General features: G+C 36.9%; 3 protein-coding genes across 4 annotated transcripts in view; 1 reads left to right on the top strand and 2 right to left on the bottom strand.

Annotated features, from left to right (window-relative positions):
• tmem117 (transmembrane protein 117) overlaps nucleotides 1-2,666 on the bottom strand; it is a 55,561-nt gene extending 52,895 nt beyond the window's left edge. For both annotated transcript variants that reach the window (XM_055191638.2, XM_055191639.2), the window contains exons 1-2: nucleotides 2,494-2,666; nucleotides 746-1,054 (exon numbers count right to left, since the gene is read on the bottom strand). In XM_055191638.2, the coding sequence (XP_055047613.2) occupies nucleotides 746-1,054; nucleotides 2,494-2,524 (340 nt within the window). In that variant the 5' untranslated portion in view covers nucleotides 2,525-2,666. The remainder of the gene's footprint in view (nucleotides 1-745; nucleotides 1,055-2,493) is intronic.
• A 787-nt stretch (nucleotides 2,667-3,453) lies between these two features.
• On the top strand, nucleotides 3,454-12,469 carry twf1a (twinfilin actin-binding protein 1a). The gene is made up of 9 exons (XM_055191637.2): nucleotides 3,454-3,622; nucleotides 4,698-4,775; nucleotides 5,711-5,889; nucleotides 6,814-6,909; nucleotides 7,066-7,170; nucleotides 7,568-7,693; nucleotides 8,795-8,945; nucleotides 9,135-9,256; nucleotides 11,331-12,469. The coding sequence occupies exons 1-9, from the start codon at nucleotides 3,469-3,471 to the stop codon at nucleotides 11,499-11,501; spliced, it is 1,182 nt and encodes a 393-aa protein (XP_055047612.2). The 5' UTR covers nucleotides 3,454-3,468; the 3' UTR covers nucleotides 11,502-12,469.
• irak4 (interleukin-1 receptor-associated kinase 4) lies at nucleotides 9,628-19,693 on the bottom strand. Its single transcript, XM_055191634.2, has 12 exons — nucleotides 19,280-19,693; nucleotides 17,308-17,477; nucleotides 17,087-17,230; nucleotides 16,788-16,948; nucleotides 15,239-15,303; nucleotides 15,045-15,159; nucleotides 14,856-14,965; nucleotides 14,521-14,707; nucleotides 13,090-13,152; nucleotides 12,741-12,899; nucleotides 12,566-12,632; nucleotides 9,628-11,509 (listed from the first exon to the last, which is right to left on the bottom strand). The coding sequence occupies exons 1-11, from the start codon at nucleotides 19,435-19,437 to the stop codon at nucleotides 12,582-12,584; spliced, it is 1,383 nt and encodes a 460-aa protein (XP_055047609.2). The 5' UTR covers nucleotides 19,438-19,693; the 3' UTR covers nucleotides 9,628-11,509; nucleotides 12,566-12,581.
• Nucleotides 19,694-27,480: the final 7,787 nt, after the last annotated feature.

Raw genomic sequence — 27,480 nt, 5'->3', positions numbered from 1 at the left:
AACGACTTAACCATTAAACTCAACAAGTTACAAACTATAATATGTCTGCAATGTGACATTTTTGAGCAAAGGTTGAGGTCTTGATGACATCAGAAATACAATTAAATTAACTCATTCCCCACCAGCATTTTTTGTGATTTTTCACAAGTTTCACAAAATGCCTTCATTAAAATTTTCTTTTAAAAATATAGTATCAAATGAAAGAACAGACCCTCTTCTTTTATAGAAAAAACAAACAAAACGGAAAAAAGTTTCATCCATTTTAATTTTTTTTCTGTTTATAAACTCTCAAATATGGGTATTTTTCTTTAAAAAAATTTTTTTTTAGCAAAAAGCTGAAATAATTGCTTTTTTGTTAAGGAATTTTGTGAGATCAATGGGGTATTGCACGAAGTAGAATTAAGAAAACTAGGATAACAGCAGCTTGACCTAGTTCAGCATGAAAGATTATCAAAACATACAGAGTTTAAAATTAGTTAATAACGTTATAGCTTCATTTTTTTCATAAATTGGGTATGTGTGTCATTTTGTGGATAATCGCGGTATTGCAGATTAACCTAAAAACTCATCAGGAACACGTTTTTAAGCAAAAGTTGTCTCCTATTTGACAAGATAAGTATAAATTCAGTAAAATGTGTTAAAATCCACAAAAAAGGTCACTGTCAATTTTAATATCAACTTCAAGCAGTGAAAAAGATAAAACACAGAATCATATGTAACTTTAAAATCAAAAAGACCTACATACCAAACAAGCGTCGATGAAACAGGAATTTTCCAGCGACGAGGCCCGTGATGATGGCAAGAATCCACATGAGGACTTTGAGGACATTCCATCCTCCTCCAGGATATTTGTTCACCACAAAGGAAAAGCAGTTTCCCACCACGATCATGTGCGCCTCTGTCTGGCTGTGTGACACCGGGTCCTCTGCAAAGACTAGGAAGTTGAAGAAAGTGACCAGGTAGGCCACGACCAGACGAGACCATGGGTGCTGGAAGTAATAACGGAAGCGAGCGTCGATTTCCAGCCGTCTGAGAAACCCCAGACATCGACCACCTGAAAGAGAAAAAGAGAGAAGTTTATTTTAATAAAGATAACAGGCTGGATCATAAATGTCACACATGACCCCAGAACATTTAACAACCAAACCCAACAACATGACGCTCCCTACAGGTTGCAATTCTAAAATATTCTCATTTATTCCGATTTCAAAACATTTCTGAACCAAACAAGCTTGGAGATAAAATATTAAATTATAAATCTATATGCTTAATGAGGCCATCTGAAGCAAATCACATGGTTATGAAGAAACCTCTGACTCAAACATTATTAGACTTTAACTTTGCAAAGAATTTGGTCATAAAATACATAAAAAGCTTCTTCAAGCATTCATGTTGGTGAGATTAAATCCTATTACTGTAACAGACTAACAGATGATGTCACAAAGCCTCTAATGATCACACTGATGGTCAAAAATATCAGACGTGGTCATGTGACTATGCAGAAGTCTGAAATAACCTGCTGCTGGGAAACAAGCGCTACTGACCCGTGTGTGTTTATTTGTGTATTTATGTCACTCATATGGTAAACCATCATCACCTAAAGAATGAGGACCTTCTTCATAATAAAAACAGTCCTGAATATAAATGTAAAAAACACACAGGGGTATTTATCCTCAATGAAAAGGGGACATTTCATAAGACTTTATAAAGATGTAAAATAAATCTTCGGTGTCCCCAGAGTATGTTTGTAAAAAGCAGTTTTGGGGTGTTACCTTTAAAATGCAAATGAGCTGATGAAAACAGTGGTTTGTTGAAACTGAAACTCAAATGTGTTGTCAATTTGCTCTCGCTCTCTCTCATGGTTGAATAGTGCAGATTAAGGGGTGGTATTGTTATAATAAGGTCCTCTTCTGACATCACAAGGGGAGCCAAATTTCAATGGTTTCTTTTTTTGTAATGGCTTACCAAAACTAAGTTACCGTGTTGATCTTTTTCACATTTTCTAGGCTGATAAAAGCATTGAGGACCCAATTGTAGCACTTAAACATGGAAAAAGTCAGATTTTCATGTTATGTCCCCTTTAAGAACAACAGTAAATGTACATCATTTGTGTAAAATATATTGCAATAAGTGTATATGTGAGACATAATGTGACCCTGATTGTGAAGTCCAGTCTCATCATCTAACGATGAGATTTGGAAATAGACATTTATATTATTCTAACAGGAAAACTCTTCCCTAATACAATCACATCTGTGAACAATAATGAAAAATACATAAATGCATATTACATAAATAAACATGCATAATAAATGCGAGGAATAAAACCAAACACACAGCGCTATTTCTGTATATGAATTTATGTCTCATGAGTTTGCAGCTCAATTTCATATTTAATCTCAAGAGCAGCTGTTAATACTGTAACCTGTCAGACAAATATTCACAATACACACACACAGAGGCACGCGTGTAGTGAAGTCATGAATGTCTTACGTAGGCAGTCGTGCAGTGACTCAGATCCCATCACGATATCAAATTCAATATTTCTTCAGTGTCTTCTCCACACAACCCGAACCAGAACCATCAGAACCCGACCGGCTACTATTAAAACCGGACCAAAACATGGAGACACCCGGATCATCACTACACACCTCTTTCTCTCGCGCTTTCTCTCTCTCTGTGCGCGTGCGTGTGCTTGTCGCTCCAAATCAGATAGTCAAATAATGTTTTTTTGTTTAATTTATTTCTCCATGATATATCAGTTTATCAGATTTAATTAGTTCAACATTAGTAAATTAGTAAAGAAGTGTATATTTAAGTTTCATATTTTACGCGCGCACCTGCTCAGAAATGACACAGATGTCCTGCACCTTTAAGACCTTAATTTCTTATTCCTGCATTATGCTGAGAGGAAAGAGGGATTTATTATCCATAGGGTTTCTAATGTTCATCTGTTATTTTCAGATCCTGTGCCTTCAGTCCCCTATCTGATGCACAAAGGACACCGCAGATAGGCATGAGATCATTCTAGCATATTCTTCAAAACCATATACTCAAATTTTAACATGAGCACCCATAGATAAAAACAGATAATTTATGAATAGATTAGATAGCAGAGTGACTATTAGAATCCTTTAAGAAATATAAATATGCTTTCATATGGTTTTGTGAAAGTTGCAATAATATTTAGTTTAACATCTGTTTTGGTATCAGATCTGAGCAATGTGCTTTAAAATACACAGATTAAATTAACATATCCAAATTACATTTAAGTTAGTGCAGTTGTTGATTTGTAAAATGTAGGCTACAAATTTAATAAAATATATAATACTTTGCTTTTGTATCATCATTAAAAATATAACAACAACAATTATACATAAACTGCATTTAAACGCACTGTAAATCATTTCTGAAAGCACAGATTTACACAGATTTTATCGTAACAATTCATCGCCTTCATATCTGCGCATGCGCTGTGAGCAGAAACAAGAGGGTGGAGCGAGTACGGGCGCGTCACATGCGAGTGACATCACAGCCGCTTCGCTTCCTTCTTCCGGGTTTGTTAGTGTTGAAACATCATCAGGCGAGTGCAGAAAAATGTCTCATCAGACGGGAATTCAGGGTAAGAACCGGGTCACTCACATGATTTATAGATTAAAATCTGTTTGCTTACAAATATGGAAATACTGTTGAGCTCGTTTAGTGAGGAGATTTAGAAAACTCATGAAAATGTGAACAAATAGCGTTTGCCGGGCATTTATTTATTTCGCATTTCAATAGTCTCATCTGAATAAACATAATACTTTGAAATGATGCGTATTTGGACTGCCTGAGGTCCGGTTCGGTGTTGTTTGTGTACTGCATGCGAGCTGATCTGCTTTCACTATGACGAGCGCACGGGCAACGCCTTCAACGCGCGCCGCTTATGCTCCGTATGCATCCCATTCATCACAGTAGAAGTAAATGTAAATACAGTTATTGTAAATTCACGTGTTAAACAATGCATTACAAGTACAATTAATGCAATATTAAACTGAGCGTGTGTATATATGTAGTTATAATATATATTTAGTAAGTTACATACATTAATCTGTCTGTTTTTGAGTAGTTGGGTGTAACTTTGGTTTCAAAAGTGGGGGTGGGGGGTGCACAAAATGGGGGAAACTGTAATCCCATTTCTTGCATTTACATACGTTTAGGGACTGTGGTGATGAAAAAATCCAGGAAATAATTAAATCAAGTTAAGGCATAGTCTTTAAAAAGTTTGGGTGGGGGCATGTCCTCCCTGTCCCCCAGTGGAAATTATGCTTTGTGTAAATGCTTGCAAGTCATGGATCAGGGATGCACACTTTTGTTCAGTGTGTACTTGTGTATGTGTGGACATTGTCTATCAGTGTCATCACTTTCCTGTGGGGTCATCTGCCAAGATTTACTTAAAACTATTTCAAACAAGAATTACAGTACAATCTATTCAGTTTGTATGAATCTTTGCCCAGTCATAGCTTTTTATACACTGATTTTATATAGCCATAGATACACTTCCCCTATTTATGAATATACTCTAGTGGGCTTCAAGATGACTTTAAATGACTTAAAATGAGACTATAATATATAGTCACAATGATGACAACTTGATTTGTAAAGACTAGATGGGTGTTAAATGTTAAATGTGACATTTCCTCTTGTTTTTTCTCTAGCTTCCGATGAGGTGAAAGATGTTTTTGGCAGAGCCAGGAACGGTGCTCACAGACTTATGAAGATTGTTATTGAAAATGGTATGACCGTATATCTAATGCAAACAAACTACAATGCTGTCATACTCTGTGCTTAATATTGACAACAAATTTACAATGGAATGAACTAACAAAATGTAATGTTTGTACTCAAAATATCATCACGTTATCTCTCAGATACATTGTTAGCAGTGCAAAGGTCATGGGTTCGATCCCAGGGAACACACATACTTAATACAATATATAGCTTAATGCACTAAATCACTTTGGATAAAATGATCTACCAAATGTAAAAATGTAAACGTAGATTGTACACATACAAGTTGCTTTTAAAGGTGCAGTGTAAATTTTAGCGGCATATAGTGGTGAAGTCGCGAATTGCAATCAACGCTCGGTCCAACGTTCACCAAAACACAAAGAAGCTACGGTAGCCACCACGGAACAAACATGTCATCGTCGGAGACAACTTAGTAAAAAAGTTTGTCCATTAAGGGCTTCTGTAGAAACATGGCGGCACAAAATGGCGACGTCCATGTAAGGTGACCCGCGGTGTAGATAAAATGTAGATAAAAACAACTCATTCTAATGAAATTATGAAAGGTCCATTGATAATTAGTTTTGTATATTATACTGCAGTTCTGCCAAGAGATCCTTTTAAAAGTTACACACTGCACCTTTAAGCAACTCGGATTATTTATTTATTTAAACCTTTATTTAACCAGGTAAATCAATTGAGAACCAGTTCTCATTTACATTGACAACCTGGCCAAGAGGCAGCATAAGAAACCAGTGGGCTACAATACAGAACATAAGAAATACAAATAACACAGCTATAAACAGTGACATATAAAAACAAACAAATTACTAAAAACAAGTACATTGATCATATGATTATTTAAAATGAATAAAAAATGAAGTGCGCAAGGCTATAATGTGAGGCTTAAAAATGCTGAAAAATGAATATTTGATTGTTTTAGAGGAGCTGGTTTTAGGACTCACTAAAGCAGCCTGTCGCAGCTGGGAGGAAGACTATGATAAACTTCTGCTTCCTGTGCTGGATGAAGATCTGCCCTGTTTTATTCTCTACCGTCTGGACTCAACCAACAGCCTGGGACACGAGTGGCTCTTCATTGCTTGGTCTCCTGACCACTCACCTGTAAGATATACACCTGGAGCAAACTTTAGATCATCTTCAGGAATATTTAAATACTATATATTTATAAGTTTGGTTTCTGTGCCGTGATTGATCTTAAATACCATTCAAGGACATTCTAGTGATCAGCCAGTGTTGGTTGTATGCGCCTCAGTACTTGCATTCTGATGCGTGTACGGGCTTGTCGTGTTCCTTTGTGTTGAAGTTATACACGCACAGATCTGGAATCAGTCCTACCTTTTACATGCACAGCCTTATAATTCTTGTGGAAAGAGCAAAACTGATCTTAAAGCAGCGGCTGAAATTAACTTCTGCCAACACACTGTTAGTATAAAGTGGTAAATTGGTAGATTAGTGCTGATCTCAGAACAGATTCACACCCTTTAGATCTGGCTTAAAGGCATGTGAACTGAATTCAGATTTAAGAGTTGAGCTTTCTTTGTTGGTTACTAGGGCTGTCACAATAATTAATTAATCGTCTCATCGCGATTGTTTGACCTCACTACAATGATTTCAGATCACTGCAATGATTGCACATCTCTCTAAAAAACACAAGGGGGAGCTGCAGCGCCTGTATAAACGATACTGTATCAGATTTCTTTTAAATGTGTGTTATGTGTATTAATATTTACTGCCAGGTAAACCCTGCAAAAAATTTAAATATTCTCAACAATGTGAAAATTATTTCATAAAGAAAAAAATGTATGAGAATTAAATGTCTAAGCCTTAAAACAGGCAATTAATCGTTATAATCGCCACAATTTATTAGGCAATTAACCGTCAGCCAAATTTCATAATCGTGACAGCCCTATTTGTTACCACAGAAAAACAACTTAAAATGATTTATTGATGCATGTATATAGCTAGCTTGCAATCAGGTGTTTTTGCTATTAAAATCTTAACAATCTTGATTTATTTTCTTAACAGGTGCGTCACAAAATGCTGTACGCTGCCACCAGAGCCACGCTGAGAAAAGAGTTCGGTCTGGTACACATCAAGGATGAGATTTTCGGCACTGCTAAGGTTTGAATTGCACCTGATCTTGAATTGTTAAGTTTTAATCTGAAAATCCCACTCACTGCAATAAAATAAGACTATAAAAAAGCGACCGTCTGGGTGTAAACATGGAAGTGTGTTTTGGATGATAAAGTGAGTTTGGTGTCTGTGTCTGTCCGGCAGGATGATGTTTCTCTCAGCGGTTATAAAAAACATGTGACGTCTCTGTCTGCTCCTCTTCCTCTCACTGCAGCTGAGGAAGAGCTGCGACAGATCAAACTCAATGAGGTACACACACACACACACATACATACACAAGTGATGATGGACATCTGTGCTTTATTATAACAGTTTTGTCGTTGAATATTTCAGCCATAGTCTGTATTTCAGCGTCTAACATATGTTTGGACTTAAAATTGATCATGTAGCATTCTTATTTGGTCTTAAACTCCCAGCAAACCATGTTAAACTTTAAACAACCATATAAGGAAATCAAGTCTGCCAGGCCCATCCCTATAACTGACCAATCAGAGAATGAGACTGAAAACAGGAAGTAGGAGTTTCATTTGTAATGACGCTTTAGCAGATGTGATATAGTGCTGCATGAGTTTGAGAACATTGTACAGTTGTTGAATAATTCCTGTCAGTTTGTGTTGAATGAAACGCTGAAACTGTCCGTTTGCAGGTTAATACTGATATTCACGTGAACACTACTAAGCAAACTCTTCAGGGTGTAGCGTTCCCTCTGGATGGAGAAGCTGTGACTGCACTGCAGCAGTTCAGGGATAAAAAACTCAACTACGTTCAACTGGTGAGTGATCCAAACTTCATTTACTGGAGCTCTTATAACATCAGTTTACAAGCTGGTCTGAAATCTTTAAAATGCATAACATAACCAAAAAAGTGCGTTATTGTCAAGTATAGTAGCCCATATACCCAAAACTTGATACTCGAACCGGGAACCTTTGGGTTACAAGCCCGACTCTCTAACCATTTGGCCACGACTTTCCCTCATTTCTGACTAGATGGGATACAGCTACGGCCAAAAAATTCCCAAGATTCAGGGTTCCCACGGGTCCTTAATCCTTGAAAGTTTGTGAATCTGGGGAAAATAATTCAAGGCCCTGGGAAGTTTTTGAAAATATACATACATAGATACAGGTCATTGAAAGTGCTTAAATATATATTTTCTAGGATAATATCATAAAATTCTAGACTTTAAGCACACGTGCTAAACTGTTCACTTAAAATGTTTATATCTTCTGTATGTGAATGTTGATTCATACCAAAATGCTTTTTTGCATAGTTGTGTTTGACACAAGAAAACGTCTCGGGTTACGTATGTAACTGTTGTTCCCTGAGAGGGGAACGAGACGCTGTGTCTCTCTTGTCATACTTCCTGCATCCCTGTAACAGATAGCGATATACTTCCTGGCTCCCGCGTCACCCTGTCTTTGTTAAACCTCACCATTGGTTGAATTTGATATACACATTCAGACACACTTACTCCTGGAGGTGTCCCCAAAGTGTCACCGCAGTGACGCAGCGCAAGTTCCTCAAAAGGGAACTGTAATAATGTATCTTAAAAGGTTACATGATGTAACCTTGCTCTCACTTGAAATGTGTCCCCATATTTAGTCCTTGAATTTGAGGGTATTGGACCTGGAAAGTCCTTGAAAGATCTTTGAATTTGAAGTTAACTAAGGTGTGGGAACCCTGTTGATTTTAGGGGTAGGATTAGGATGAAAACTGCACTCATCCAGTGAGATTTTTGCCGTAGCTGTATCTCTTCTAGCCACAACCCTTATTGCGAGTACGGGCTACCATATTTGACAATCACCTCACTTTGAATGATTAAACTTGATTAAACCTTGATTTTTATTATTTTTGTCCATTTTGTTTTATTTTAAAGATCATAAACTTTGAGAAGGAGTTAATTATGTTGTCAAACACGGACGCCACAGAAGTGAAAGATTTACCCAAGAGAATTCCCAAAGACGCAGCGCGATATCACTTCTTCCGCTTCAAGCACTCACATGAGGGCGATTTTCTGGACTCTATAGGTACAGACACCTGCACAAAGTTGGGAAATATTTAATAATGTGTGTCTGCTCAGTGTAAATATTAATGTGTGTACTGTATCTCATCAAATCTCTGATTACAACCTTCCTTTTATTTTGATGCCATCACTTCACTCGTCATATAGAGACAGTTTGACAGATTAAATCAACATGTTACTTTCTTGGTTTTAGTCTTTATTTATTCCATGCCGGGATACAGCTGTGGAATCCGAGAGCGGATGCTTTACTCCAGCTGTAAGAATCCACTGCTGGATATGGTGGAGAAGGAACTCCAGATGGAGGTGGAGAAGAAGGTCAGTTTGTGATGAAGGACTGGAATGTTTCATTGATTTTACTCAACAATCATAACAGACTCGGTTTACTTTAATGCACAACAGGATCAGGATTGTGTTTAAAGTTATTTGAGAAATTTGTCTTTCAACAAAATGTTCTGTGAGCTATTGGTTTTAATTATCTTAACCAATAATGAAATAATAGCTATTGACTGCTTAGTTACTGTTGTTGGTAATGCAGCCTTTGTCAAATTTTGCTAAATAATAGTGAAGGACAAATTTAATAAGTGTTGCCATTGAAATAGTTATTTTTTAAGTTTTATTAAAAGTATCTGATGCTTTAAAATCTTTGAAACAAAGTAATAATTGTTATAATGTATCAATTCATAGTATTATCCAAACGTGACTTTCTTTGATACATTTGCAAAATGTGATTCTGGACCACAAAACCGTTCATAAGTCGCACGGGTATATTTGTAGCAATAGCCAACAATGCATTGTATGAGTCAAAATTATCATTTTTAAAGCTAAAAATCATTAGGATGTTAAACCCCCTTAATTGGTGCTGACACATGTTTGAGTTTACTTCAATATTTTGCATGTACATTTGAATGTAGTTGTTTGTAGTTATCAAATATCAGCACCATTTTGTAAAAATTATGACGTAGTTTCTAAAAGTCATAGGCCCACAGGTGGGCCCAATTTGATTTTACATATTTTTAACTTTAAAACCCTACCTAAAAAAAAAAGAAACTATATAATCACTGTAAAGCTCAAATAATGTAGTTTTTATATTTTAAGGCATAGAAATAAGGTAGTGACCGTTTTTGCTACATGACCCCCTGTAGAAATGCTTATAAATGATTATATATTCATAACATTATATCCTATTATAAAATGTTAACAACTGTGTAACGTTGGAAAGCTTTAAGAATGTAGTTTTCATATTTCAAAACCTTTTATCAGTAATAATAATGCAGTGACTGTAATTTATTAATTTGTGACAAGAGTATGCAGCAAACCGTTGACACCTAGTGGCCGTTGTTGGTAAAACCACAAAGTGTCATGCTGCGTTCAGACCAGACACGGTAGAGGCGTCAAGTGCGAGTAATTTCAATGTTAAGCCTGTTGATGTGCGTCTGGAGGTCTCGCGGTGCAAATGAGGTGTTTAGCACAGCGCGGTGGAGGCGATTTCGCCTCATTCGGGCGTCTAGTTTGCTCGAATTGAGCGTTGCCGTGGGAAACGCGCAAGTTGAAACATTTGAACTTTTTTGCTGGAAAAACGTGCCACGTTAACCAATTAGGAGCTTGCTCTAGTAGTGACGTGATTACAGGAAGCGAGCAGAGTCGCAGAAGCCCCTCCAATGACGCGAATTGCCGATGGCTAGAATTTAACGCGTAAATGAAGCGAGTAAACTTAATGTTCAAGCGGCAAACTAGACGCGTTAGACGCGAATTTGACGCCTCAAACGCGGCTGGTGTGAACAGTTACACAAACTAAATTTTTTTTTATTTGGAACACAACTAGTTTAGAATTGTCTTAAATATTGAAACATTTTCATTTTTATAATTTTAAATATAAAACATACTTTATTGCATTATTGGTATTTAATACAATAAATGTAAACCTTATAACAATTTTTTTTACATCCAGACACTTCTGTGAAAAACAGTTATATTAAGTAATATTAAGTCAATTCCCCCCACTCAAAAAAAGGTTGCGTCAGATAAGGGGTTCAATATGTCACAAAGTCCTTAGCAATACAATACTAAAAATCAGTCATTTTTCAGTCAAAGTCATTTTTAATATAGTTACAGTATGAAATACAATATCTTCATGGAACATGATCTTTAATTAAAAGCGATTTTCTCTGAGTTTTTCTTGCACCCTTACATTCCAGATTTTCAAGTATTTGTGTATCGACCAAATATCTTATCCTAATAAATCATACATCAATGGAAAGCTTATTTAGATGATGATAATTCTCTATTTAAAAAATTAACCCTTATAACCGGTTTTGTGGTCCAGGGTCACAAATGTTTGTGGCAGTAAAAAGTATGTGTCTGTAATTTTTCGACCATATTTCCCCCACAGCTTGAAATCGACAACGGTGATGAGCTGACTGCAGATTTCCTATACAGCGAAGTTCATCCCAAACAACACGCACACAAGCAGGCGTTCGCCAAACCCCGCGGGCCGACCGGCAGGAGGGGAGATCGCAGGATCACACGACCGCCGGGCGAGGGAGACGACGCCGACGATTAAACCGACATCTGCAAACAAACAATAGATGAGAGAAGCCACGTCTGTGCCACACAAAGCTGTCAACCATTTCGTTTTTTATAACATCCTCCAGAAAACGACACGCAGCACGAACTATGCACAATATTTTGACTGGCATGCTAAAGTATTACACAGGTGTCAAACACAGAGTTGTGTATATCTGTAAAAAAAAACATCGTAACGGTAAAACAATTGACAGCAATTTGATGAGTAGTATTTGTACTGGTGTGCAATGATGATAAACGATGAATCTATCTTTCTAAAAAAAGCTTTTGTGACTTTAAACTGTGCCAAATTCACAATCAGGTCAGCGAGTCTGTCGTAGTTACTGCTGAAACAAACATGTGACCTTTACAAATCCCTCCATCTTTATATTTGCTTGTGTCTTTTGTTATATTGTTTTATTTTTCTATTTTAACAAGCGTTAAGTCTTAACCATAGCTAACATCTGAAATCAGAATTCAAAGATTATCTAGGTCACAAATGTTGTTTTTCATTTTAACACTGTACTTTTTATAACATAAATAAAATTGAAATGTTTTGATATGATCATACTTTGTTCTGTGAATGTACCAAAATGCTCATTTTTCTATGCAATCGTTAACACACAATCTCTCGTCTTAATTTGTCGTGTTTTCTTTCCCATTGTTTGGCAAAATCCTATTATGTTTAAGAAAGAGGGAAACTTTAGGATGAATTTGAAGTATCTGAAGAAAAAAAAATATATATATGAGTAAAGAAATAAATCATGAGAATTGTTATGTTGGTCAATGGCACGTTAGGGTCTTAGGTCATAACTAGCACAGGTCACGATGAATATTCATCATCTACTGAAGGTTATTTGGCAATCCACTGTTCAATATATGTACTGTGAGTTTAACACGTAGCCTGTATGTGATCAATCCTGTGTACACAATTTTAAATTTTTTAAATAAAAAATATTTAAAACATTGGAGGGATTTTCTTTATTACATAAAACTGATGAGAATTACATGAAAGGCAAACAATCTCTATTGCAATGTACAATATAATAAATCTTGATTTACCACACGTGTGTCTTCATCACAAACTTTGGGAATGATTTTGACAAAGATCTTTCAGCGCAGAGACAACCTTACAGCGAGAAAGTAGCAAATTATTCATATACTGTATGTTATTGGGGTGTGAATATACCAGATTTAATTTATTTACTTATATATAAAGTCTCGAAGTAATCCACACCTCTTTGATCAGGGGTCTTTTGTTTTTCTTCTCACATAGACATTGAGATGCTACATCATACATCTTCTCCAGCTCCTGCATCCTCCAGCCCTCCATCTTCTGATCAATAAAGTCCGTTAGAGAGACCTCCTCATCATCAATCTCATCCTTCATCTCCATCTGAAACACACAAGCACACAGCTGACACTATCTGTATTGGTTCAATCAAAAACATGTCCTTTTAAATCTATAAAAGATGCTTTTATGCTATATTTTGGAGATTTATTGATATAAATAGTGTGTTAAAAACTTCCTTGTGTGTTAATAACAGCATACAGGTTTGAAATTATATGAGAGAATCATGGCTGACCAGTAATTTGGGATCACGGCTTTCATCGACTGGAGGAAGTCCAGACAGTATTTCCAGCAACACCTGTAAAATATGTAAAACAGTTTTCTGAATAACTAACCAGATTTAGTGACATTTACTAACTGAACAGTCGCAGGAAATACAATACTGTGTTCTACCTTGCACAATGTGTGATTTCAACATAATTTATAATTTGTCAATTTTATCTCATTTTCTGCTGAAATTCTCATTACCACAATGTGTCCAGCTGTGTTTGAACATGCGTTATGTTGTAATTTAATCAAATTATCACAAAAATATTTAGAAAAAAATAAATGGATGTTTTGCTAGACTACTTTACATGACCGAAAAATAATTTACTGAATATTCATGTATAATAATAAAAATTAGGAAAATGATGTGTCCATGCCTGATGTTCTCATCCCCCGCAACACTTGTTGAAGTACACATACATAATTTTAATAGTTTGATTTTGAGTGACCAAGCACATGGACCAGTTACTTCAAGATGGCTACCAGGTAAGATCATCTCTTTATATCTTTCCAGTTAAATTTGAAATATTGTCTTGTCAGAATGCTTACGACATTTTGATTATCATTACCGAAACAGATGCTTATTAAATGTTAATTTAATTAATAGAAGCATAATACTTTGATTTTAAATGCATGTGCAAAATCTCCAAATTATGTTCTTTCAGGTTTGTCATGTCATTTTGAAAATATGTCAGGTTTCTTCGAAATAAAAAAATAGTTGTAAATTGTGGAAGGTGTTGCGGTATATGAGCTAAATAAAACAAAATAAAGCGTTCAATTAAAAAATATATTATTTCAGAATTTCAATTTATTGTGCATGACTATTAATAATCCATTTTTAAAAATGTGAAAATATATTAGCTTTTCTAACAGTGTTGATGTTTTCTGACTGTTGCGGTAATGAGATTTTTTAAAATTTCTTATTTTTGAAATTGTTACAAAAAGTGTTTAATGATAAGTAAAAGTTTTTAAATTGTCTGGTGGGAAAAAAGTAAATATAAGCAATTTTTACATTTTCATGCTTGACATTTTTAAAACCAAGTTTTCGTGAGAATTTGTTCTGAATCTGATCTCTAATAAAATTCCTTCACAAAAATGCAATTATTCCAGCTCTTTGCTAAAAAAAATACTTCTGAGGAAAAATACCCACACCTAAGAGTTTATAAGCAGAGAAAAAAGTATAGATAGAATGAATGAATGAATGAATGTTTGTTTGTTTGGAAGCAGAGTGTCTGTTCTTTCATTTGATATATTTGAATGTTTATATGTTTTTAGATGAAAATTTTCCTGGAAGGCATTTTGTGAAAATCACAAAAACAAAAATGCTGGCGGGCAACTTTTCAAGAAATGGCTGGTGGGGAATGAGTTAAACTACAGTGTTAGAAATAGCAGATTTTACCACGCCAAAGCTGAAGATGTCAGATTTAGGTGTGATCTCTCCTCTCAGAGCCTCTGGTGCCATGTATGCTGTAGTTCCCACAATCCTCCCCGTCATCACCGTTGAACACGACCATGAGCCTGAAGCTCGCGTCAAACCAAAGTCTGAGATCTTGGGAACGAAGCACTCGTCCAACAAGATGTTTCCACTGTCAGATAGATCGATTTTTATCATAAAATACTTCCTGTATCACCCAGAATTACTAAATTCTGTTTTTAAAAAATGCATGACATCAGTATCTATGCATGTAAACGTGATCACAGCTGTCTTTGGGACGTCTTGTGCGTTTAACTGACCTCTTTACGTCACGATGGATGTGATTATTACAATGCAGGTACTCCAGACCTCTTGCTGTTCCAATGGCGACAGAACATCTCGTCTGCCATGAGAGAGAAGAACTTCCATCCTGCGGGAAATAATAAACAGCTTTGACTTTGAGACACAAGTGAGTTTTAATTAAAAGCATTCAGAGGTTCTTTGATTACCAAACACGCCAGTCGATCCAGCAGAGACCCGTTGGGCATATAAGCATACACCAAACAGAGATTCTGGCCCTCGCTGGAATACCCCACCATCTCCACCAGATTCTCATGTTTTAGACTGTAATTAAATATTTATACGGTCATGTGCCTGAACATCAGGTGTACGTATGGTGCCTTCAAATGTGCATCATTTTTACCTCCTGAGTGTTTGAATCTCTTGATTAAACTGAATCTTTAGGTCTTCAGGTGAACTGTCATCCATCTAAAACATCAAACAAACATCTCACCACATTAAATTAGGACTGTCAATCAATTCAAATATTTAATCTAGATTCATCCCAGGAGATAACTCGTGATTCCTCACAAATTTTATTCTGTTATATATTTACTTTAATTGAACACTTTTCAAGTTTTTATAATAATTTAATCAGCATAGGCACGGATGGATGCTTTATGCAAATATATATGTATTATTAGTAAAAGGGTCAGCAAAGTTAATTGAGATAAATCCAGTTTTAAGGTTCAAAAACAAAATCACTGAACACCTTAAAATCACTGGAAAAACTAATAGATTTAACACACAGTGTCAAAAACAATACTATAGGAAAAATATATGCTCAACTTTTTTGTTTCTTTAATTGTTTGATTGACATTGAGACAGACAGCTTTAAGATTGACTGTAATGCAGAATTTAATATAATCTTACACATCAGATCCCCAAAAGTTAACCAAACATTCACTTAACTCTGTTGCCGCCATTGACGAGTTATCTCGTCAATTATGAGTTAATATGTACCTGATAAATATGCCTTTTTGACGAATTTCTATGAAAAGGTGTAATACCGCCAAACCGAATTTATCAAAAACTGAAGCAAATTTTTTTTTAATTTTTTTAATGCATTTATGTTTGATGATCGTTCTGAGTCTGATCTCTAATATAAACTTCTTTAAAACTATTTTTTTTTGTAAGTTTTTCTCAATGTTGTATTTTTGAAGAAAAATCCACATTAAGTGGAAAAAGTAAATATATAATGAGTTTTTTTTCCAGTTTTGTTTGCTTGTTTGAAAGCAAAGGGTCTGTTCTTTCATTTGATATATTTGTATGTTTATATATTTATAGAAGACCATTTTTCCTGCAAGGAATTTTGTGAAACTTTTGTGAAAATCACAAAAATGCTGGCGGCGAATGAGTTAAGACATAATGGATAAGATCTGCATGAATTCTTGTCAAAACAGATATTTATAAAACTGTAATTCTGTATATTTGTGTATGTGTGCATGCTTCAGATGCGTCAGTCAGCGCGAGGAAGATCATTGTCTTATCTCTCTTAATAACTCTTAACATCAAGCACTTTATTTTCTTTATTTTTATGAAAACCTCAATTTTACCCCAAATCAACATTTATATCTTTGCCTCAGAAGTAGCTCAAAATTAGACACATTCTGACTCATTTAGACAGCATGAGTCACATTTACAGTCTAAGGTTGCGTCTCAATTTATTCAACATTGGGCTTGGCCAAGGGTCAAACAGAAATTGCGCATTGCATTAATCACATGTTAATAAAATTAGTGTCGTTAAAATAAATGCACATTAATGCGTTATTAACATATTAATTATAAATTTCGCCCTAGTTTAAATATAACCAGTATGTTTGATCAAAATGTAATGACTTGTATGAATTAACATTCCTTTGGTTGTGACATAAGATTTGTGACCGACGATTACTGTGTTACTTTCTACTCACAGGGTTGAGTTTTTTGATGGCCACATGTTTGTTTCCCATGAGCCCTCTGAACACGACACCAAAGCCACCAGCTCCGAGTCGACACCCTCCCTCTGACACGGGACGATCATCCCAGTTTCTTGTGATGACTGTCAGCTCACCGTAAGTGAACCAGTAGAAACCTGCTCACAAGAAACAAAAAAATTAACTAAAAAAAAAATTGTATATGGTTGCTCTGTGTGGTCGAGCTGGTTGACTACAGGCCAAGATTTAAAGATACACTTGCTCATCTCTATATAAAAATAAAGAAAGGCCGTAACCTTCACTGCTGCTCCATGAGTTTAGAGACTCTGAGGTCTCCTCTGGTCTGTTGGTGCTATCAGGCTCCATCAATGGTGTCTCTGTTTGTTCAGGTTTTCTGATATCATCTTCAGGTAACGTGATGTTTGATGCAACAGTGGAGCCTGATTTCAGAAGGAATAAATATTACGTCTCTTTCTGACACTCGTGGATTGAGGCGTGATAGAAATTCTCCTGATACCTTTATCAAGCTGACAGATCTTATCTGGCAGGAGGACGCTGACTGCTGCAAACAACTCGTGTCGGATGAGGATCTCCACCAGATCTCTGACAGTGCAGTTTGTAGTGCCCCAATCAAACAGCATCTCAGTAGTGGGACTTTTACCTTGAAGCACAGCTGCATCAAACCTCCTGAAATCAGACACACGCAAGCCTCGTGAGATCAGACACACACAAAGCTCCTGAGATCATACACACACCTCCTGAAATCAGACACGCAAACCTCCTAAAATGAGACACACGCAAACCTCGTGAGATCAGACACACAAACCTAGTATGATCAGACAAGCAAGCCTCCTGAAATCATACACATACCCCTCCTGAAATCATACACACGCAAACCTCGTGAGATCAGACACACGCAAACCTCCTGGGATCAGACACACACAAGCTCCTGAAATCATACACACGCAAACCTAGTGAGATCAGACACACGCAAACCTCCTGGGATCAGACACACGCAAACCTCGTGAAATCAGACACGCAAGCCTCCTGAAATCAGACACGTAAACCTCCTGAAATCATACACACACAAGCCTCCTGTGATCATGCACGCAAACCTCCTGAGATCAGACACATACACCTCCTGAAATCAGACACACAAACCTCCTAAAATGAGACACACGCGAACCTCGTGAGATCAGACACACGCAAACCTCCTGGGATCAGTCACATGCACACCTCCTGGGATCAGACGCACACCTCCTGGGATCAGACACACGCAAGCCTTGTGAGATCAGACATGCAAACCTCTTCAGATCAGACACACACACAAGCCTCCTGTGATCATGCACGCAAACCTCCTGAGATCAGACATATACACCTCCTGAAATCAGACACACAAACCTCCTAAAATGAGACACATGCAACCCTTGTGAGATCAGACATACGCAAACCTCGTGAAATCAGACATGCAAACCTCCTCAGATCAGACACCCACAAGCCTCCTGTGATCATGCACGCAAACCTTTCTGAGATCAGACATATACACCTCCTGAAATCAGACACACAAACCTCCTAAAATGAGACACATGCAAGCTTCGTGAAATCAGACACGCAAACCTCCTGTGATCAGACACGCAAACCTCCTGAAATGAGACACACACAAACCTCCTGAGATCATGCACACAAACCTCCTGAAATGAGACACACGCAAACCTCCTGTGATCAGACACGCAAACCTCCTGAAATGAGACACACGCAAACCTCCTGTGATCAGACACGCAAACCTCCTGAAATGAGACACACACAAACCTCCTGAGATCAGACACGCAAACCTCCTGAAATGAGACACACACAAACCTCCTGAGATCATACACACAAACCTCCTGGTATCAGACACAAATCTCCTGAGATCAGATACATAAACCTCCTGAAATCATACACACACAAAGCTCCTGAGTTTAGACACATACATACACCTCCTGAGATCAGACACACACAAACCTCCTGAAACCAGACACATGCACCTCCTGAAATCATACACACAAACCTCCTGAGATCAGACACATACACCTCCTGAAATATACACACAAACCTCCTGAGATCATGCACGCCCTGAGATCAGATACATACACCTCCTGAGATCAGACACATAAACTCCTGAGATCAGATACACCTCCTGAGATCAGACACACATAAACCTCCTGAAATCAGACACACAAACCTCCTGAGATCAGATCAGACACACAAACCCTGTGAAATCACACACACCTCCTAAAAATCCCAAATAAGAAATGGTCAGGCACCAGTCATGTTCATCAGCAAATGTAAACATTCTGTTCAATGTATTTTATTTTATGATAGATTCATTTTAAACATTACATTTACTTATGTAATTGCTGGTCTGGTTAAACATTGTATTTAATCTGTTTATATTAAGTAAAACGTTTATAATATCAGGTTTTGTTTGAGTAATAGTTGATGATCTTGACCTGATGTGTAACTGTGTATATCTGGGTTCTCCAGTGGGTTTCTTGATATCCATCATTACGGTCCTCCATGTGTCCTGTGGGTCCAGTAGATCAGACAGTCTCCTCAGTGTTGTGAAACGGAGACTCCGGACCAGCGTGTCCGCCGTGACGTCACACATACCGCACACTGATCCGTTCTGTTCTACACCGTGTTGAGTTCTTAAACGCGCTTTATGATACCTGCAGATTATTTTCACACAGCCATTTTGTCTTGTTTATTCCGAAACAGAGAAACTTCCTTGATGTTTCTGTCATTTCCCCTTCCTACAACATCCGCTTTAAACGGAAACTTCACGAAAGGCAGAAAACTTCAAACATGGATTTATATGCGGCAACACCTCCACAGTTACACTTGTTAGATACATAAACTTGTTTATATGACGAAGTACACGACACGTGTAAAGTCATTATCCCTTCAGAGGACGCGTACGACTCAAACTAAAATGAGTAACGTTAGTTCTGAATATATATTTGCAGACCTTTGAACACTAGCATGTGTAAATGATTCCCTTTTGATATATATATAGAGGGTACACTTATGAAAAGTTTTAACAATTTCTATCAATGATTTTTTTAAATGCTTTATCTAATCGTTGACTGTAATTGGTGCATCCTGATCAGCGCTGAGAAAAGTAACACGCATCACGTGACAACATCTGTCCACGTACAGCTTTTAGTTTTATGATTATATTTGTTTAAGGTTTTTTGTGTTTATGTATCCACATTATAGTTATCAGTATCTAGTTACAATAAAATAATACAAATAATTTCCATAGGTTGACAATGTTTTCATAACTTCTGATTGGCCGAAGGGAGCGGTCACCTGACGTGTAAAGGCGAGTAAATTCTGATTTCTCAATTAGAGATCAGAATAATTACACACATCACAAAGTTGAATAAAATACTGCAAAATTTGTGCAGATTTTGAGTAATTGTGTAATTCTATGAACGAAACTTGGGTATCTATAAACATGCAATGACACGTGTTGGACCGCTAGGTGGCAGAATGGAATTGTACTATAAGCCTATCTCTAACTTTATTTAAAAACTAGAAATTTTTAATACATTAAAACAAAAAATCATTCACTGGATGCCAAAAGTTCAGTTTCATTGTGAAATTCTGCAGCATATATACATTTGTCAGAAAGAAACAGGACGATGTGATCTGTTTTAAGTGTCACACACAGTTAAGTGAATGATTCCAGGTCTATACAGTTTGGACCCCCTGCTTTAGATGTTGGCAGGGGCCCTGTTGACTCAGGACACCTGGTTCAGTCCATTAGAGGATGTTTAATACAAATCTGTCATTGTGTGATATGTGCTTTAATATACACTGCACCCAAGGAGCTTTTCGTTTATATCTTTAAACAAATAATTACACGGCCGCATCTGCACAGAAAGTGAGTTCATTAATCATGTTTGGAGTAAAAAAGAGATCCTGCTGATGGGAAGTTGGCTTCAGACGAGAGAGCCCAGGTGCATCTGTGATGTCATTTCCTTTGCTAAAATGTGAACCGGAGCACCTGGGATGCATTTCATTCGAGTTGTTTCTTTGGGAGTGTTTAAAGAGCATATAGTAAAAACAGTCAGCAGTCATTAGTGTACCAGGGTGAAAAGACATTTACTACATGTGTATGTTTCAGTTTTGTTACTTTTAATTTAAAACAGACCCTCATCTCTTTATAATGTCAATGTATATGAACCCAGAGACTGAAGTTCCCACTCCAGCACACAGAGGGCAGCAATACGTTTTAGAAAAATCTTATAGGAATAAACTTGTTAAACACACTACCACAATTCTAGGGTGTTATGGGAGGTAACTAGGGTGTGGTGGGAGGTTACTATGGTGTGGTGGTGTGGTGAGTGGTTGCTAGGGTATGATGGCCGGTTGCTATGGTGTTATGGGAGGTAACTAGGGTATGGTGGGAGGTTACTATAGTGTGGTGGTGTGGTGAGTGGTTGCTAGGGTGTTATGGTAGGTTTCTAGGGTACGATGGCCGGTTGCTATGGTGTTATGGGAGGTAACTAGGGTGTGGTGGGAGGTTACTATGGTGTGGTGGTGCGGTGAGTGGTTGCTAGGGTATGATGGCCGGTTGCTATGGTGTTATGGGAGGTAACTAGGGTGTGGTGGGAGGCTACTATGGTGTGGTGAGTGGTTGCTAGGGTATGATGGCCGGTTGCTATGGTGTTATGGGAGGTAACTAGGGTGTGGTGGGAGGTTACTATGGTGTGGTGGTGTGGTGAGTGGTTGCTAGGGTGTTATGGTAGGCTTCTAGGATATGATGGGTGGTTGCTAGGGTGTTATGGGAGGTTACTAGGGTGTGGTAGGTGGTTGCTAGGTTGTTATTAGAGGTTACTAGGGTGTGGTGACTGGTTGTTAGGGTGTTATAGGAGGTTACTACAATGTGGTAGGCAGTTGCTAGGTTGTTATTGGAGGTTACTAGAGTGTGGTGAGTGGTTGCTAGGGTGTTATGTTAGGTTTCAAGGGTATGATGGGCGGTTGCTAGGGTGTTATGGGAGGTAACTAGGGTGTGGTAGGTGGTTGGTAGGTTGTGGTTGGAGGTTACTAGGGTGTTATGGGGGGTTTCTAGGGTATGATGGGGGTTTATAGGTTGTTATGGGAGGTTACTACAGTGTGGTAGGCAGTTGCTAGGTTGTTATTGGAGGTTACTAGGGTGCGATGGGAAGTTACAAGGGTGTGGTGAGTGGTTGCTAGGGTGTTATTGTAGGTTTCTATGGTATGATGGGCAGTTGTGGTAAGATTTTATTTTTTTTTTATTCAAAGTTTGAAAGAAGATACAAAAAGGCATTTATAACTATGAGAATTATAAAACAAGACTGAGATTTACACACAAAGACTAAATTTACATTCATCTTCAGTACATATCAAGTGGAAAAAAAAGGAAAAAAAAGAAAAAAACTAATTAAAAAAATAACAGAGAAAAAAAAACATCGGAAATAAACAGCGTAGTAGGGGGATTTCATATTTCTAATTCAAAATCATGTATTAAAGTACATAAATATCTTGCTTTAGGACTTTTCATACTTTTTAATGTCTTTAAATACATTGCAAATTCCTCTTTAAACACTACAAAACGCCGAGGAGTTTTACAAAATTTACATTTGTGAATGTAAAATTTAATCAACAACAACAAATTATTTACAACATATGATATCTTTCTATTCTCAATTAACACGCCAAACTTTAAAACTTCCCAAGATAAGGTTAGCAGTTGTGGTAAGATGGGAAGTGTTATGGGAGGTTACTAGGGCGGTAGGCAGTTGCTAGGGTGTTATGGGAGGTTACTAGGGTGCAGTGGGAGGTTACTAGGGTGTGGTGAGTGGTTGCTAGGGTGTTCTGGGAGGTTACTAGGGTGGTAGGCAGTTGCTAGGGTGTGGTGGGAGGTTTCAAGGGTGTGGTGGATAGTTGCTAGTAGGGCCACAAGACATATTAAAGTAACAGAAATATTGCAAATGTGCATATCACAGTATATACATGGCATGGGTTTGCAATAACTGAATGCTTTAAAAAGTGATGTATAGTCAAAGTTTTAAATTTGATGCAGAGAGACCCATGAGACATGACGGGCTGTTAACAATTGGTATCAAGATGTGTTTTCGTTAATCGGATCACAAGTGGACGAGAGGGACACATTCTGTTTACACCTGGTATTTAACTCATTCCCTGCCAGCCTTTTTTTTTCAAAGTTGCCCGCCAGCATTTTTTTTGTGATTTTCACAAAAGGTTCACAAAATGCCTTCCAGGAAATTTTTCATTCAAATATATCAAATTAAAGAATTTGATCTGCTTTCAGTAAGGATTTATTTGCTTGGTTTATAGTTTATGTCGACATGTGTCTACTTAGGGGTCTTTGCCTGACAGTTGTAATGTTAGCAACTGTTGTGCGTTAGTGAACAATGACGCCATACTTTTCCCATTGCTTTGCACTCTGACCCTGAAATTTCATAGTCCCTCAGAGAGTTCATTTGATAAGAACAGCGTAATACAGAGAAGGCCACTGTCAAATCGGGTGAAGGAAACTACTGGATTAAGAGCTCATTAGTAAGCCACACTTCTTACCCATGTTAAATCTATACCTTCACCTGTAAGAAAGGATCTCGGACTACACACTGATCTTAAATCAGCAGTAAAGGACAGTTTCTCACAAGTCCTGATCTGATGATAACTGTGGGAATCAGATGGGAGTCAAAGCTGAACCTGTGACCCCTGATCACTCCCTGAAGCTCTGGCCAATCACCCAAGATTCCCTTTTAAGATGATTTGTGGCCAGTTGTCTTATGTGAAGTTGGGATTGTTTCAGGAGAGAACAGAACAAGAGTCTCAGCAGGAAATCTGTAATCCAGAATTACTCTGAGCTAATCCTCATGTGTCACAGCTGAAGTCATCTCTCTTCTTTAACTCTAACATATCTCTGAATATTAATCATATTAATATATAGTCATGTTTCTTATAAGATTGCATCTATACTTTAGATCAGGGGTTTTCAAACCTTTTTTGTCAGCCGGACCCCCTTGATCTAAATTATTTACTTAAAATACCACCTGAGATTTTAAGTAAATATTTCAATATTTGAATAGCACATTTGCGCGTATACCTTAAAAACATTTATTTTTCATGCATTTTAATCAGCAGTATTTTTAAATCAAATCAAATTTTATTTGTAAAGCACTTTTTTTTAATTATGTCCATTTTCCACGTCCAATCTGTCCATTTTCTGATATATTGTAGTATTTTGTAATGGTCACATGGCATGCAGATTAAACATATAAAATATTGCTTTTTTGTTAATAAGTGTTTTCATTTAAAATGTACATTTTATGATGTAATAAATGAATAATTTTTCATCTTAACCCACGAACCCCCTGCAATTCCCTCGCAAACCACAAGGGGTTCGGAAAACCCAGCATTTAAAGGTGCAGTGTGTAAATTTTAGATTGATCTCTTGAGAGAAATGCAATAATTTACATAACTACATTTTCAGTGGTGTATAAAGACCTTAAATAATAAACTGTACTGTGTTTAGTACCCTAGAATGTGCCGTTTTTATCTCCATACACCGCATGTCCACTTACATGGAAGTTGCCGTCATGTTTCTACTGTAGCCCTAAACAGACAAACTGCTCTACAGAGCGTTTTTCATGCCTACGTCGTCTCAGACGACGACATGTTTGTCTTGTGGCGTCTACCATATGAGTTTTGAAATTAAGGGGTGAGCTGTTGTTACAATTCACAATCTGACCACTAGATGTCGCTAAAATGTAGACACACCACCTTTATACTTTGTATTTACAATATAGACGGTTTCAGCAGTAACAACATAAACAAGCGGCTGTCGCGGTCCGCACGTAACTTCCGGTAAACTCCGCTAATAATAAATAACCACAAAGTACTTTAACTCATTCACCGCCATTGACGAGTTATCTCGTCATTTATGAGTTAATATTTAACTAATAAATATGCCTTTCTGGACGAATTTCAAAGTGAAAGTGTAATACCGCTTTTATCCACAAACCGAATCAAAAACGGAAGTTAAAAAGATTTAATGATTTATTTTAACTGCCTTTATGTTTGATAGTCATTCTGAGTCTGATCTCTAACATAAATTCCTTTACAAAAACGCAATTTTTTAAGCTTTTTGCTCAAAATGTTTCTATTTTTGAAGAGAAATATCCATATTTCAGTGGTTAAATTAAGTAGAAAAAGTAAATATATAATGAAACGTCTTTTTTTCCCCTGTTTGTTTGTTTGCTTGTTTATTGTTTGTTTGAAAGCAGAGGGTGTGTTCTTTAATTTGATATAATTTATATGTTTATATATTTATAGAAAATAATTTTTCCTGCAAGGAATTTTGTGAAACTTTTGTTAAAATCACAAAAATGCAGGTGGGCAACTTTTCTCAAAAAGGTTGGCGGTGAATGAGTTAAACTTAGTTTATTTATACAACAAGCAAAAAAACAACACATAGACCTAGGAAACCAAAACATTTGTTATTTTCGACGAGGCATTTGTTCAAGAGATCAGTTCAGCAACTAGCCAGACCATTAAAAAAAAACCGGAAGTAAAGTTCTGATCCAGACGTGTATCACGTGCGTCCGATGAAACCGTCTATAAATCAAGTTTTGTGTGCGTTCAATCTTTTTTTTACATTTGACAATCTCTCACAGTTTCAGTCTTGATTCTGTTGCATTGCATCGTGGGATAGCCTTTATTATCATCTGATGTGTTTCACGCAAATCCAAATATGAATGCGAATGCTCAGAAAAGCTTTTGCAGTATGCATACTGTGGACCAGCCAAAGTAATTGTGTTTAAAACCTTATCTATGTCCAAGTGTTTTTCATCTATAAGAAAGGTTTTGTAGAAATCAAAAGGAAGATGAAGATGTTGAGTCTTTAAATGGCTTGTTTGTGAACATGGGACCCTTTGAAGGACGCTCGTGTTTACATTCACCCGTTCGGACATTCGGCTCGAATTGCAATAGACCTAAACAGCGTAAACCAGTTATTCACGATCCAGAGTCTGTTTTTGTTATCCCCCTACAAGTTTTGGCTCTCCTGGATATACAAACACAAGACTTGAGATTGAAAAGACACGCACTGGTTCTTCATTTCTCTGCAGCTAAATAAATACCCACAAGCCATTGGGTCGAGTACATTCACAGAGCTTCTGCTGGATTTGTGAAAGACTTCAAAGAGTCTTTAGGTTATAAAGAGAAGTGAGGATTAAAAAAGCAGAGAATCGGCGATTTACATTTGTCAAACAATAACACAATCCTGAGCTTTATTTGTTTCCTGTGAACCAGTGTGGGCCTGCGCACCTTTTAGTCTGTCAGGTGTATTTAGCTTTTGAATGTCATTCGGGGATATTCAGTAAGGTCATACACTTGTATCTTAACACTATGCATGTTTAATATGGACAAACATTGTGTTTGTGTATATTTACAGTCGCTTGGTACACTCTTAAAACGAATGTGTTAAATTAACACATCTTGTGTCTAGCCAAGGACAACACACCTAGTGTGTTGTCCTTAATTTAACACATCTCTGTGTTATTTTTAGAACAACACACCTTGTGTTGTTTTAACACATCTTGTGTTGTCCCTTTTATTTACATGAACTCAAAATCAACACGAAATGACACATAATGTGTTAAAAACAACACATAATGTGCCAAACAGTTCAACACAAAACAGTGTGTTAAAACCAACACATCCAGGATGTGTTAATTTTAACACATTATTTTGTGTTAAAATATTTAACACATTATGTGTTGTTTTTAACACATTATGTGTCATTTGAGTTCATAAAAAATAAAAGGGACAACACAAGATGTGTTAAAACAACACAAAGTGTGTTGTTCCAAGAATAACACAGAGATGTGTTAAATTAAGGACAACACACTAGATGTGTTGTCCTTAACTAGACACAAGATGTGTTAATTTAACACATTCGTTTTAAGAGTGTATTACTACAGAGCAGAGATTACATTTATGCATTTAGTAGATGCTTTTTATTCAAAGCTACTTTTACACAATATACATTTTTTTATCAGTACAGGAACGTATTTCTGAGTCCTAAACATAAACATATTTGTTTGTTTTATTTCTAGAAAGAACAACAGGCCTCCTTGTCATACCAATCCTGAAAGGCTAATGAAAACAGACCTTTGGAGTATTAAAGTATGGTAATCTAGACTCTCCAGTCACTCGTTTCGGAATGGCAGAATTCCGTTGTGGCATATATGGAGAAATCCGTGATGACTGAGTGGTTCTGTATCCTGCAAGGAATGCCAGGATTCTGTAATTCCCAGAGGAGGTGGAGTGGAAAAGCGTGAGAACGAAATTCCCGCTGAGCGGAAGGCTGAGAGCAGTGAGGTGAGCAGACGTCCTAATGCGTAGAAAGTAAATTGCTGCAACACATGCGTGTTCACACACACAAACAATCACATCAGTCCGAATCATTTCTCACACAGACTCTCAGAAAAATCCTTCATAGTTTACCCCAAAAATATATATAAGGTTACATTTATATAAAGAAATATGTTCAAGACAATTTTCACTTTTATTTTCATGATTGCAGAAGATATTTGTAATATTTGTGGTAATAAATTAATTTATGATGACTTCAATAAAACAGAAACAT

This window comes from Misgurnus anguillicaudatus, chromosome 6 (assembly GCF_027580225.2).
Source record: "Misgurnus anguillicaudatus chromosome 6, ASM2758022v2, whole genome shotgun sequence".
NCBI lineage: Eukaryota > Metazoa > Chordata > Actinopteri > Cypriniformes > Cobitidae > Misgurnus > Misgurnus anguillicaudatus.
The sequence above is the reverse complement of the archived record's forward strand: the minus strand, read 5'-3'. Positions and strand labels throughout refer to the sequence as shown.